Source organism: Alosa alosa, chromosome 2 (assembly GCF_017589495.1).
Source record: "Alosa alosa isolate M-15738 ecotype Scorff River chromosome 2, AALO_Geno_1.1, whole genome shotgun sequence".
Classification (NCBI taxonomy): domain Eukaryota; kingdom Metazoa; phylum Chordata; class Actinopteri; order Clupeiformes; family Clupeidae; genus Alosa; species Alosa alosa.
Window position 1 is genome coordinate 9,082,728 of NC_063190.1, and position 15,086 is coordinate 9,097,813.

At 39.7% G+C, this 15,086-nt stretch overlaps 1 protein-coding gene across 2 annotated transcripts; it reads right to left on the reverse strand.

Annotated features, from left to right (window-relative positions):
* Positions 1-6,095: 6,095 nt before the first annotated feature.
* LOC125286435 (calphotin-like) lies at positions 6,096-14,048 on the reverse strand. 2 transcript variants are annotated; one of them, XM_048231541.1, is made up of 12 exons: positions 13,974-14,048; positions 11,935-11,972; positions 11,069-11,180; positions 10,798-10,863; positions 10,488-10,565; positions 10,335-10,391; positions 10,146-10,193; positions 9,760-9,840; positions 7,822-9,651; positions 7,646-7,708; positions 7,304-7,409; positions 6,096-6,923 (listed from the first exon to the last, which is right to left on the reverse strand). In XM_048231541.1, exons 2-12 carry the CDS (start codon positions 11,945-11,947, stop codon positions 6,813-6,815), a joined length of 2,565 nt encoding a protein of 854 aa, XP_048087498.1. In that variant the 5' UTR covers positions 11,948-11,972; positions 13,974-14,048; the 3' UTR covers positions 6,096-6,812. The 2 variants fall into 2 exon arrangements, with proteins under 2 accessions (XP_048087498.1, XP_048087489.1); XM_048231532.1 differs by having other exon boundaries at positions 9,760-9,843.
* Between the last annotated feature and the right edge of the window lie 1,038 nt (positions 14,049-15,086).

Genomic DNA, 15,086 nt, shown 5'->3' on the forward strand with positions numbered 1-15,086 from the left:
CAACAAAATTCGACTTATACTCTAACGGTTGATGACTTGAAAATTATCATTATTGAAAAGTTGATCATTTGCATCAACTATTTAGGAAATTCTGAGGAAAATGTAATTTGCATAATAATTTGGAACGCAGTGTAGAGGCGACGCCGTGAAAATGCGCTGCTTTTTACACCGCTCTGAAGCTATTCAAACTCAGGTTATAAAATTAACATTCCAAAAAAACCCAAAACAAAACTATATTCAATAGGCAGACAATCTGTTGTGTTTTGCGTGTATGTAGCAAATAGTATATAAATGGAATAAAGCTCTTAAAAAATTCACATGGAGGTCTGATTTGAATGACAGCTGGCTGAACCAATAAGAAATGACATTACATTAGAATGAACTAAACCTGGCTGTTAGCCTCATGGAGGTATTATATATAACTGGAGAGAGTTCTGCCCTCCATACAAATAAATGGCGGAGGCTAGGGTAGTAAATCCGGCCAATTTATAGTCAACACAGAGAATGTCTAATAGGAAGAGAATTGGCACTGTCTGGTTACTTCCGGTTTCTGGACTGGTTGCAGTTCCTCCTCAGATTCCACTTGAGGGCTCGCAGGCGAAAGTGCAGAATGCATTGAGGTCTTTGGAGCTTTACCCCTCAATATCCACTTTTCTCTGGATATAATTTTTTTGAGTAGTAATTTGAATGTTGCATTAAGCTAGGAGGCAAAAAGAAAATACACACTGTTGATTGTTATATTTTTTGAAGTCAATGTAAGTCTTCTAAAAAGCCTTTCAAATATGTCAATGGCGTCATTCATTAGCACAATGCTAGCGTGATATGGGCAACAACGACCCAACCTGTAAGAAATGAAAAGGACATAAGTACTCGTTCATTCAACTTTAGATCTAAAATCTATATTGAACCTGCATAAACTACAATAAAATCTACGATTCTTCCACGACAAGCAGGTGAAAGAGATACATTTAACCGTCTAGCTCCATAGACCCCCATTCAACCTGCACTCGCCCGCGATCACCCCCAGTGGAATTCTAATGGAACTGCAACCAATGTCGATACAATGAGGCTTAATAGGAAGTGCCAAGTAGACGGGCTCTGGTCAACACCATATTGAACACTGGAGCTCGGATCCAGCGCCAGTCAGCTCTGACCATGCGCCAAGTTCCAGCTGGAAATGACGCATGGACCAACGTCGATTTTTATTGGATATTCTGTAAAAAGAGAGTCGTCCTCCAGTTCAGAGGGTGGCGATAATGCACATACTTTGCTTGCCATGTAACAAGAAGAAGGAAAAAGTTGCTCGGGAACGCGCGTGGAGTCCGACTGGAGTTGCCCTGAAGTGCAACTTAATTTCAGTGGTTAACAGCGGCATAAATAACCATAATACACACGTCTTCTCATAGGTGTAACCTGGGTTGTGTTGAACCTGTGCGAGTCAGCCCTGCACATGCCTGGACTCGACAGCAGCACCTCGGATCGGGAGTCGAGCGTGCTGACAGTTGAGCTAAAAGCCCAGGCTACTAGCTCGCATGCCAGCAGCACTCTTGAGGCGTCGGTGAGTGAGGTTTACCAATGTTCCACAAGCACAGCTAAGCTAGCTGGCATCCGTTACACTCACCCCCCTAAACCTCACTCCCGATCCGGGTCACAGCACCAATGTATCCTGCGCTGTGTTAAACCTGCGTGATTCAGCCCTGCACACGACCGGACTCAAACCTGTGAAACAGCAGCACCTCGGATCAGGAGTCGAGCGTGCTGACAGTTGAGCTAAAAGCCCATGCTACTAGCTTGCATGCCAGCAGCACTCTTGAGGCGTCAGGGAGTGAGGTTTACCAACGTTCCACAAGCACAGCTAAGCTAGCTGGCATCCGTTACATAGGCTCCTCAAGAAATACGCACTGAGTAACGTTTGGCTGTAGCCACCGGATAGGTACCCGCCCACCAACATGTACGCGCATGAGAGCTCATGCCCAACACTGACTTTCGTACACGGAGCTGGTTCAAAATGTTCCATGTGCAGTGTTGGGCAAGTTACTTCAAAAGCGTAATGCATTATTTATTACTTGTTACTGTCATCTCAAAGTAATTTGTTACATTACAATATTACTGTCCTTGAATTGTAAGGCATTACACTACATTTACATTACTTTCACCAAAATAACAGGAAATATGGATTTGGTGTTCTCAATAGATCTTCATGTGTTCAATGCAGCTCATTACACGGTAGGAGGTGATGTGGTATGGCATAATGACTGAGCTAGGCTTAAGGCTAACAAAAGAACAATATAATGGTTGCAGTTATGACTCATGGGACAATGTAGGCCCCAAAGGCCAAAGGTCACTCACAACTTAATATAGTAAAATATAGCCATAGTGAAATTGTAGGTGTTGACTTTAAATTGTTCTCATTCCTTTCCACTTACAGTGGTGTAGACTTAATGCAAATAGTTTGAGAATAATGGCTACGATCTTTGTCTGTAAAAGCAACATTTTAGTTATTCTCACTGCTTGAAATGAGAAGTATAGCCTAACCATGTTAGATCTGTTGCATGAATGGCAGAGATAACTCAAATTCCCTTCCTACAGTCATCTAAACAAGGCAATCAAATTCCAAATTTTAATTCTTGGATAATCTTCTCTGGTGCCAATTGAGCATTTCTCAATTTTGGACTTAAAAAGCAAAGTAACTTCAGTTACTGAGAATTGTACCGAGTAAAATATTACTGAAATTGTATTGGTAATGCCTTACATTACAGTATTACAGCAAAAAGCAATGAATTACTGTAATTACATTACTTTTTTAATGCAATACTCCCAACACTGTCCATGCGGCACCATCTTGAAAATGGCGTATGCTAACATGCCGAAGCTAATCTACACGCTCGTTTCTAGAAAAGTTAGCAACGACGTTGCTCAACCACCATGGTACGACGCAATTTGCGACCAAACAACGACACTGTTACACCTGTTTCCAGAAAGCATCGTACCTGTGTAATAATGTTAAACTACCTCCGGCGTTCGAACACCGTAGTTCCAACAACGTTGTTGATGATGCAGCGATACATATCATTGGTGGAAACAGTGGCAACGTGTAATACCCCACCCCCTAGAAATGTTCTGTCACGGCCTATGTCGACATGTTTCTAATCTAAACCGAGTGATTAATGCTGGTATTGTCATTGCCATCAGCAAAACCTAAACCTATTGCAAGCATATAAAACAGTTAACTTAAGCAGACCAATATGAGTCATTATTTGTGTTAAATATCTATGTGTTGGAAAAAATATATAGCCTGGACAAATATCTGGGTATCCCATAGATTATCAACTGTCTGGCGGGCTTGACGGCAGCGCGTTGGTGCACTGCGGCGCCGGGGCCGGAGTTCGTGATCCTATCTCTTCTTTTCATCTCTGAGTAAGAGTAGGCCTACGAGACGCAACAATAGGTTTTGACCATACATATTTATGTATATAGTTACTCTACATCGAGAGACCATAGGTACAATACATCAGTCAAAAACAATTGAATCTACGTGTCAGTTCTAGTTCACCTGCAGGTAGCGAGAAGCAAGAGGACAATCTCACATCATAAGACAACGTTGGGATAATAAGTCATCTGCTTTAGCCACTACACCATTTAACACTGATGTTGTTAGGGACTGTGAAGATTATAAAACTAAAAGCAAGGCAATACTTTAATTAACATAAATAGCAAGAATGAGCCAAGTAAGGGAGCAGTGTCTTAATCAAAATTAAGCTAGAGGATATAAATCATTGAGTCACAAGATAAACATCCACTTCGCAAATTTTGGTTAGGCGGTTGTGATTTTTGGTTAGGCGCTCCGGACACCAACAGGAACTACCAAGGAACGACACAAGTGCGACTGCCTAGGGGCAGTAGTTCAAACGACCAAACTTTGCGTCCTTGTTTGCGATTGAGAGTTCGAACTACCCTTTCTAGAAACACCAAATCCAAGAACGATGGAGCGAACTACCAAGGTTGCGACGCAAGTTAGCAAACGATGCTTTCTAGAAACAACCCCCTGGTCGGGACCAGGCTAGATGCAGAGAATAAATCCCCATGGTAACTTATGTGCCATCTCTTTTGTGAAACCAAGTCAAGGCTAAATTCATCCAGGATCACCAAAAAATCCCAACTTAATCCTTTATCTAGGTTTTTGTGAAATACCCCTCAGATTGCATTTGACAGCTTTGTTTCACCATAAACAGCTCAATTGCTTTGAACGTTTTAGCCTCGCTTTGCCCCCTAGAAACACCAAATCCGACAGAGGGAACTACCAAGGTTGCAACGCAATTTAGCCAATGACGCTTTCTAGAAAAGCACCCCTGTTTGGGTAGGCATACTACATTATCTGCATAACAGGTGTTACCAGATATACGGTTTCTGAGATTCTGAGTTTCCATGGGTGGAGTCGGGTGGAGTTTAACGTGATCGTCATGTTATTTAAACGGAGGTTGTCACGTGCTCACCTAGACCTATTCATGAAGCGTGAATCAAATGGAAATGAGAATGTTGGCAGAGAAGTTAAAAGTTAGACAATAGCGTTTTAACACGTTTTTTTAATGTTGATATGGGTTATTGTGGAAAAACAGGACTATTTCAACGACCACTGGTGGTTGAGTCAGTGTATTATTAAGTAGATTATGCAATTTGGAGTCTATGTTATGTTCTTAGCTCTACAGCCTATCAAATAATTTAAGTTAGCCCTATTTAAATGGGCTATTTAGCATTTATAGATAGGTTTATAGGTAGGCCTAATGTCAGTGGGACATCATGGGCTACCTTATATCACTACTGTTGTCAGTACACCTGTTTTTTGTGATGTTCCAAATGAGTTTCAAGCCTTGAGGGGTATTCCATCAACCTTGCTAATGAAGGCGGAGCTTAACGGGAATAGCTTGGCTAGCATAGACTTTCACTTGGGGCTAAAGCCGTTCCATTAACTCAAGTTGCATCTTGCCTTCTTTATTCAAGGTCAGCTTCATGTCTGCTTGTGCACGAGGTGGAAAAGTAGACCAAAACAGTCTACTGGACAAAAAGAGGATATATGTCGTAACATTAAGGCAATACTAGAAGATTTCTGTTCGATTTGCCATCTACAGGATTTTTATCTAGTCATCAAATTGAACATCGAAAAAAAAATAGATAGTTGCCTACATAAATTGGAGAATAATGAAAGCATACATTTAAACAACAATGATCATGGTTTCAAATCAATTGCGAGTTTGATTGTCTTCACTCTTGAACAAAACGAGAGAATGAATAAATATTCTCAAAACAATTTTGACATAGGCTATTCAAAATTATAGGCTATAGCCTGCATTCTTAGATTAAAAGGGCATAGCTGTCAACATTGAGCATTGAAAATATGCTCAATGTTGCGCAAACAAAATGTATGCGTTCCAAGTAACCTATAATGCGTAATTCTTCTTCATAAAGTTGAACAAATGCATTTGGTTATTTTAGAGAAAAATATAAAAAGCCTGTCATGCAGTTTATGGGCTACAGTGCAGAGTTGTGAAGTTATGGTAGGCCAACTTGGAGTGAATATACAAAAAGGGTAAATTATTTCTCTATTCAAGTAGCCTGATGGTAGGCCAAAATGTAAACTATTTATGTCAGTAGCCTGCAGTGATTGTAATAGTCGACTAATCGACTAGTCGACTAGTTGGTGAAACCCCTAGTGCTACCTATATTATATTTTTTATCCATTTACTTCAAACACTTCAAGCCTCTATTCTTACCTTTCTCATCTGTGTTTTTCTAGCTCTTCCCCTCTTTTTTCTCCCAACGTAAAGTGAACGTAACCAATGGCAATAGATTGGAAATCTCAACTATGTTTTTCTTTTATTGTAATAATAATGAGTGGGTAACTGACAGAAGTATGTTACTCCTTCTGTGGTATATGAAATAATCTAAATCCTGTGAGATTGTTGGTACTGAAACAGTATGCCTGCTGTTTTAAAACACAGCATGTGTTGATGAGAATGAGAATATTTGCATGAATGTCAGTTCACCTGCAAATAACAAAGAATAAATTCACAGTTTTATTAAATCAAATGTGTTCCATATCATTAACATAATGCTCATTGATTTTTTATTTTGTGACTAAGATGAGTGTAAACTTCTGTCATTATATGAACAAACACACATTATGTATATATATATATATAACATTGAAAATAAGCATCATACATACCAAAACATTAAACAATAAGCATTGTAATAAAAAACGGCCAAACAAAAAGTATACATACCTAAACATTATACGTATTGTCACAAAAAACAACATTAGGCTAGTTAGTATGATGTTCAGGGTGCATTTAGCAGCTTTGGTTTACATGCTCCCATTACAGCCTCATTAGATTTGGATATGATCACACGTGACTGTTCATTTAGGATATGATCAAATGTAATGGTTCATTCTGGATATGATCACACGTGATGGTTCATTTAGGATACGATCACACGTGGTTCATTTAGGATACGATCAAATGTGATGGTTCATTTAGGAAATTATCAAATGTGATGATTCATTTTCAATATGATCGAATGTGATTTTCAATTCATTTTCAATATGATGCCCTGATGAAAACTGTAGTTGAAACGCGTTGGGATGTAGCCAATTTTGATTAAAGGCTTTTTATATTTATCAGGAGTGCCTCATTTTTCTGTTTTCTCATTTTCAATATGATCAAACGTGATGGTTCATTTGGGAAATGATCAAACATGATGTTTCATTTTCGATATGATCACACGTGATGGTTCATTTAGGATATGAACAAATGTTATGGTTCAATGTGGTAGATTGCATCAAAGCATTCTTCACAGATTATGGCTGCTTCATGATTGAACATTCTTAAATCCAGATCACCTAAATTCTTCTGGCATTTCCCACACTAAAGAGAGACAAATAAAAAAGTTGTTAGTATGAATATTGTTCAATACATTTTCAGTGAAACTTTCAGTGAAATTAATCGTTTCACTAGTAATTATTAGTTGGAGTATCATTCGGAGGAAGCCTGTGTTTTCAACTCACAATGCATTCAAACATGGATTAAATGTAATTACTGTAGTTGTTTGTCATTAAATTATGAATTTTGTGCATCATTGATCATGTTATGCCATTAAATAAAACCCTTAATAATCCAGCCTCTAGTCTCTAGTTGGATTTCATCTGACATATACTTTTCATAGGCCTTGTGGCTCATGGTACAAGTGCTGGTTCCCCCTTAAAACACATCAGCACAGCATCAGTCTCAAACCATAATCTCATTACCTTGAAGCACTCCAGGTGGCAGCAGATTGCAAGGGAGTCAACGGTGATTCTGACATTACCAGTAATTAACTCATTACAATGAGTGCACACAGATGGACCTGAAATACTATGATACAGAAGACACATATTGTTAAAACAATATGAAACAAACACACTGGGTCATGAAACAAATATTACTTTTTGAAAGATTATTTTTGTTTAAATTGAAGTCCAAAGAAATAAAAGATTATCAGCTTCAATGACTTAAATGGTGACATGACAAATTACAAGCACAAGAAAAGAGTAGCTTTTGCGGTCACGTAACTCCTAGAGACCACATTTCATTCCACAATGCATACTCACATGGTTGTCTTCTCTTCAACTTTACTTTGGTCTTGTAAAGTTTTTTCAGAGTATTCCCCATTCCTGAAAAAAACAACAATCTCGCTTAGATCAAAATGGTTACATTAGTGAAAATATGTGTAATTCTGTATTGTTTTGAAAAGCCTCATATGTTCTTTCGTATGTTGTTAACTCACAAAGCCTCAGACAATTTGATGACATTTTCTTGGTTAAGAGCTGTTTCTACAACAGGTTGCTCTGTGGATGTTATGAGTGCTTCTGTTTCAGGTGCGTCCACTGAAACTTCTTCATTTTCAGTTGGTAATGTCTCATCTGACCTCAAAGCGGACTCTTTAACTTCATCAGAGGCGTCGGTGGCAGGTTCGTCAGAGGGTCCTGCTGATGTCGCTACAGGAACTGTTGTGGCTGGGGCATCTGTGCTCTCTGCCTGGCCTGCGTCTCCTTCGGTCAGTGACTCCACCGTTTCCTCCAGCACAGGTGCGACAGACACCTCAGCAACCTCAACAGATGCGACTGCAGCCTCCGCAGAGACAGCCTCGGGTGTGTGTGCTGTTACTTCTACGGGAGCGGTTTTAGCCACAACCTCTTCAGGAGCAGCCTCAGGGGCTTTGTCCATGGTCTCTGTAACCACCTCAACAGATGCAGCTTTGGGTGTTTCAGCTACTGAGTATACTGAGTATACAGGTACTTGTTCAGGTGTTGCAATCACATACTGTACAGGTACTTCTTCTGGTGTTGCAATCACTGACTCTACAGGGGCTTCTTCAGGTGTTGCAATCACAGACTCTACCAGGGCTTCTTCTGGTGTTGCAGCCACTGACTCTACAGGTGCTTCTTCAGGTGCTTCAGCTGCTGACTCTGTAGGTGCCACCACTTGTGATTCAACTTTTGCCTCTTTAGGTGTTTCTTCAAGAGTTTTGTCTGCTGATTCTATGGTTGGAGCTGCAGGTGTTTCAAGTATGGCCTCTACAGTTTCATCTGCAAATGCTTCAGGTACGACCACTATATTTGCATCTGCAGATGTTTCAGTAGCTGTGGCTACCACCTCCACAGGACCAACTTCAGAAACTGCTTCTACAGGTGCATCTTGAGTTGTTTCAACCAGTGCCTCGGCATCTGCAGTGACAGGAGTTTGCACAACAGCCTCAGGGGCATCTACAGATGAGACAGCAAGAACTTCAGGAGCGACCTCTGTGGATGTTACAGGAACTCCTGGCGCAACCTCCACAGGTACTTCATGAACTTTAGGAGTTGCATCCCCAGCTGTGGCTGCAGGAACCTCAGCAGTTGAAACCACAGCTGTGTCAGGAGTTGTCTCTACAGGAACAGCATCAGGAACTTCTGGAACTGACTCTGCAGGTGTGTCTACAGGAACTTCAGGGGCTACATCCACAACTGTGACTGCAGGAACCTCTGGAACTGACTCTGCAGGGGTAACAGCAGGATCTTCAGGGGCTGCCTTCACTGGAACTTCAACAGCTATAGCTGCAGGTACTTCTGTAGCCGCCTTTACAGGTGCAGCAGCAGGAATTTTGATGGCTGTGACATCAGGAACTTCTGGAGTTGTCTCCACAGGTATGGCAGCAGGAACTTCTGGAGCTGTCTCAGCAGGTATGGCAGCAGGAACTTCTGGACCTTTTACCACAGATGTGGCAGTAGGAACTTCTAGAGCTGTCTCAGTAGATATGGCAGCAGGAACTTCTGGAGCTGTCTCAGTAGGTATGGCAGCAGGAACTTCTGGACGTGTCACCACAGATGTGGCAGTAGGAACTTCTGGAGCTGTCTCAGTAGGTATGGCAGCAGGAACTTCTGGACCTGTCACCACAGATGTGGCAGTAGGAACTTCTAGAGCTGTCTCAGCAGGTGTGACAGTATCTGGAGCTGTCTCTACAGATGTTTGAGCTGGAGTTTCTTCCTTCGCAAGTGACCCAACTGCAGCTACAGCAGTTACATCTTCAGGAGTCTTTACATCTGCCTCTTCTTCTGGATCAGTAGATGTGTTTGAGCTGCAAAGTACATACAGTAATCATTACTGTAATTGTAATGTATATTGTATAGTGTATAGTGAACATGTATAGTCAGTATACTATGGGCTGTATGTGTGGAATGCCTACATTGATTGTGTTGGATCCACTACTGGGGTCACAGGGTTTTCTTCCTTTTCAGTAGTACCTCCATTCACAGAAACCTCCACACTGCTAACATGTATATGCGGGCCACAATTGGGATATTATCATATGATATCAATAGTAATAGGAATAACTTTTTATTAGCAATATCAAATAGATAATATTATGTCATTAGATCACTTTAGATCACTCATTAACATATTTTTTCATGTTAACTATTTCTGTGATTGATAATGTATCAAACATTTGTGCCTCTAGAATATCAGCTGACACACAATCATTGGCTCTGAGATATGGAATCATTATCATAACAGTTTATCCATGCACTCTCACTATCACTTGTAGCTGTCACTGTTATGTTTTAATTTCACCTCTTAGCCAAAGTGGTATCGGCCTCTGCATCATTTGCGACAGTCACCCTACATGCACACAAATACACATGGAGGTGAGAGAGGAAAAGAGCTTGAGAGCACAAAAAGAGAAACACAAATTTGATGGATTCAATGGATTATTTTACTCCTATACAGCCCAGGTGCTGTAAGGCTAGATTATCTTTATACCTTTTAGCATAGTATGATGGGCTTTTTCCTGGAGAGCCAGTCTGTTCCTCAGCAGACCTGTCGGGAGAGACAGGTCCAGCCATAAACACCAGCCATTCCACCTGAGCAGGTAAACAGGATGTTTGCTCTTGCCTGGGAAGGTAAGACACTTACTCAAACTTCTTGAGAGCTGCAAGAATGTAGGACCTCTGGCGTCCTGCTGGAGATTTGACAGGTTTTGGGCTCACATCACTGAAAGAGAGGAAGCAACAATGTAAAGGTTAAGGATTTGAGTCGTCTTTAATGGTCTGTGAACACCTGTGTACTCTGCTCAACATGTGCGTGCATAGGAAATGTGAGCAAAGTGATATATGTATGGCCATAAGTGACAGGTTGTACATTTTTTCCACATTCCTAAAAGTATTTAGGAGTAAGTAGTACATTTTTTTCGCAACTAAACCAATGCCACAGAGTAAGGACATACCTGTTGTTGGTGTTGGAGATGGTGTCTACAGAATTCATTTCGGATTTTTTTCTTTCAAGTGTTACGCTAGGTAGATTCACAGAGATAAATAGATCAAGATAGAAAAAGAGAGGGAGAGAGTAACATGAGATAAAATGAGAGAGTAACATTCATTTGTCATTTTGAAGTATGTAGATATAATAATAGTGATGTGTATAATAGTGACGTGTATAATAATAGTGATGTGTTTCACAGTTCCATAGACATCAGGGTGACTAATCCATCTATTTACCGAAGCTTAGGTTTGTCCTCTGTGTTTGATTCTTGGCTTTGGATCCAGCAGCCATCCGATTTCAGTGATGTGCGCACTTTGGTCGTCAAAAACACTGTCGCTCTATCTACGTCTGCAACACACAGTGCACAAATCACGCAACGTCCTTGATAATCTGACAATGAGCCTGTTGAGCAAACCCCACCCCACCTCACCCCCCACAAATACAAGCACACAAGCTAGCTCACACAAGCATATGAGATAGAGGTAAATCAGGGTGTAGTGAATTGATTAGCCAAATAATTGCAAATAGGTTAAGAAAGGTGTCAATACTCTTGTGCACTATACATTTATTTCTAATGCATACAGAAATGCATCTAAAAAAGAGAAACACGGTAGGTCTATCCGCACTACATTTTTTTTCTCTCTGATTGTTCCAACTATGTGAGGATATTGATTACATTTTAATTAAATGTGAATTACGTTAATAATTCACATAATAACCCATTCCAGATGTAGTCAGTGTTTTTTGTTGAAAAACAATGCTCTTAAAGTGTTATGATACAAAATTGCTCCATCATTTAATTAGGCATTTTGAATTTCTTCTTTTAGCTCTTTAATATGTATTTGTTTACATCTCTGGGTCCTCTATGTTGTCAACAGATTCCCCAAAATATGTCAAACGAATCGAAATGGACAAAAGACACAAAATTTCCCTTTTCCCTTTCAGTTTTTTCAACAAAAACAACTGACTGTACCTTCACATCTAGTTGATTCTCTATACTGAAATATAGTCACAAAATCAATAGTACATTAAAAATAAAACAGATTGATGATCATGCATTTAGTGACAACAATTTTAGACAATCTAAGGTGAGTGAACGCACCCTTTGACGTCATGGTTGATTAAAATCCACCACTAAACCTGTATCAAACAGACAACAGGGACATTAATATTTTGCCAATATACATGCATCTTAATACTGTACACACGTTGCATTATACTGCATCTGTTCATTGGGAGAAATAGTGTAATTGGTGACCTCTTACACTATTTTGACAAGAATATGAAACCGTATGATATTCCTCTAAGCAGTTCACATTCCTCTTCAGCTCTAAAGAATCATATACCCACAGAACATACTCAGGCAGCTCTTTTGCCATTAAAACGGTTGGTTTTGGCAAAGGATACTAAAAAAACAGAAAACAGCAGAAAAAAACACCAAGAAAGATGATACTTCTCAAGTCCCACCAACCCTGACATTAGTAATAAAGTCTTGACATCTTTAATATGCATAGCATTTAGAACAGGGAATACCACATTTCTCTCTCTCTCTCTCTCTCTCTCTCTCTCTCTCTCTCTCTCAGTAGGTCAGTGTATGTGTGTGTGTGTGTGTGTGTGTGTGTGTGTGTGTGTGTGTGTGTGTGTGTGTGTGTGTGTGTGTGTGTGTGTGTGTGTGTGTGTGTGTACTTGTGTGTGTCTGTGTGTATGTGTGTAAGCAAAGAAGAGAGAGGGTACACGATGTGATAAGATAATAAACAGTGCATAAGATGCATATGCTACTAATTAATCAGCAGACTTTAGGCAATTTGCTTTCTAGTGTGGCTGTGTCTGTCCTTTGTGCCCACACACAGTGGTAACAATCACCTTCAGTTTTGATCACAGTAAGGTTGCCAAAGGATGGTTATGTCTAATGTCACAACAATGCCACTACTGTATGTCATTAGGCTCTACTTACTACTACTTACAATTACACATTACCGCAGCTGCAAATACTAACATATAGCCTGCTGGTTTTCTACACATACAGTATATGCCACTAGTTCCCCATTTTTACAAAACAGATGCAGAGGAGGACGAAGTACACAATTCCTTTACTTAAGTGAAAGTATAGATACACCATGTCAAATATTACTCCAATACAAGTGAAAGTTGCTAAGTCAGATTTTTACTTAAGTTGAAGTACAGAAGTACTTGCTTTTTAAAATACTTAAGTATTCAGAAGTATAAGTATTTTTCCTTTTTAATGTATTGTAATGTTTATTTGGTCATTTATAGGGTATACATCCTTTGGTCGGTCATAGGACTTTAGTCCCTTACATCCAACAAAAACATTTGACCTATTTTCATAACTTTGCGACTGTTCAAATGGATGCAATAATATAATTTAAATCATTATTCATTCTTTGTTCACAAAAACATTTTCACTGCCGAATACAAAACCAGAAAACTCAATTATGAGTAGGTTATTTATCGTTTAATAATGCAGGGTAAAGATCTAGCTTTGTGGTGAATGTCAGGTGATTGTCTATTTTCATTCCAATTTCGCTATGATCATGCAAGATAGCCTGGTTAACACGATACCACTTCTTAAATCTCAATTGCTAACAGGTTCATCTGGGTTCTCCCTAGGCTAAATGGAGGATGTTCTGATGAAGAATTTGTTGTCACCATCATTAGCACAGCCAAATTGAACTATTGAATAAATGAACTTCAAGATGGTCTATCATATTATTGCATTTAAAGAATCAAATGTGGTTAAAAGTACTGAGTACTTAATGCTTACATTTCAAATGTAGTGGATTCAAAAGTACAGTATTTGTCTTTCAAATGTAGTTGAGTAAAAGTCAAAAGTTTTCAAAAATACTCAAGTAAAGTACAGATACTCAAAAGTACAGTACTCAAGTAAATGTACTTAGTTGCTGTCCACCTCTTGCCAAATGACACACACACACACACACATACACACACACACACACACAAACACACACAAACACAAACAAACAAACAAACATACACACACACACACACACACACACACACACACACACACACACACACACACACACAAACATACTAATAAATAGCGATGGTCATTATGTCAAGAAGGCCCTAACTGCAGTATACACAGCAAGCGTGTCTTACTTTGTAGTTGAGTCCGTGTGTTTGTAGGAGTCTTGCCTCTGGAGGTTGCAAATCTCACTGAGATTTTTGCTGACTGGAGAAAAACAGTTTGCAGGAGCTAGAGTTTGGAGGTGGTCTGATTGAAGGAGAAAGACAAGTGAGTATTTATCAGGCTGATGACCCATCCCCCCATACACACACACACACCACACACACACACATACACACACCCCGTCACACATATGGCATCTTGGCCTACCTGTTCCCATCTGAAAGCAATGATGAAAGACCTCAGCCATCTGATAGCAATGATGAAAGACCTCAGGTGAGAAACACGTTTGAAATAACTTGTGTGTGTCTGTGAGAGTCCCTACCCCGCTTCTGTGTGTGTGTGTGTGTGTGTGTGTGTGTGTGTGTGTGTGTGTGTGTGTGTGTGTGCGTGTGCGTGTGCGTGTGCGTGTGCGCGTGCGCGTGTGTGTGTGTGTGTGTGTGTTCATGTGTAAGTGTGTCCATGGGGAAGTAGCATGGTGAAGTTATGAGTGTTTTCCTGGCACAGTAATGGGGAAATGCATTTCTTTGCTAACAGAGAGAATCCAGTGTTGCCAGATACTAGAATGCAGCCCCGCCTCCCTAATGAGTAATATACCTAAAAGGCATCCTAAAAAGTATGTAGGTCATCTAAAGTATGTATACAATGTGCAGGCTGTTCATATGCCATGCCATATCATGTCTTTTATCTTCCTATTTTTATATTCTTATTATTGGTAAATAAGTCAAACACAGTGTAGGCCTAAGTAAAATAGCCTTGCTATATTCAAGATATACAAACTATACATAACAAGCACCATACATTTTTTTCCGCAGTTTCCTTACACTCAAATAACTATTGACTGGTTTCATTTGTTCATTTGCATGTTTATTCTGAATCTTTTTTACTGTGAAATATTTCTTTACAAGAAAACAGACATCAAGAAGATGCTACCAGTGCAGTGACACTCAAGACTGCACAGTTAATAATTAATCATTTTTACAGTTAACATTATTTACTGTTACGTAATAATTAATATTTGTTTCAATTCATTATTGATGCCAGTGCCCTTCTATGAAGCAGTGTATGGGAATGCCTGTTTAATC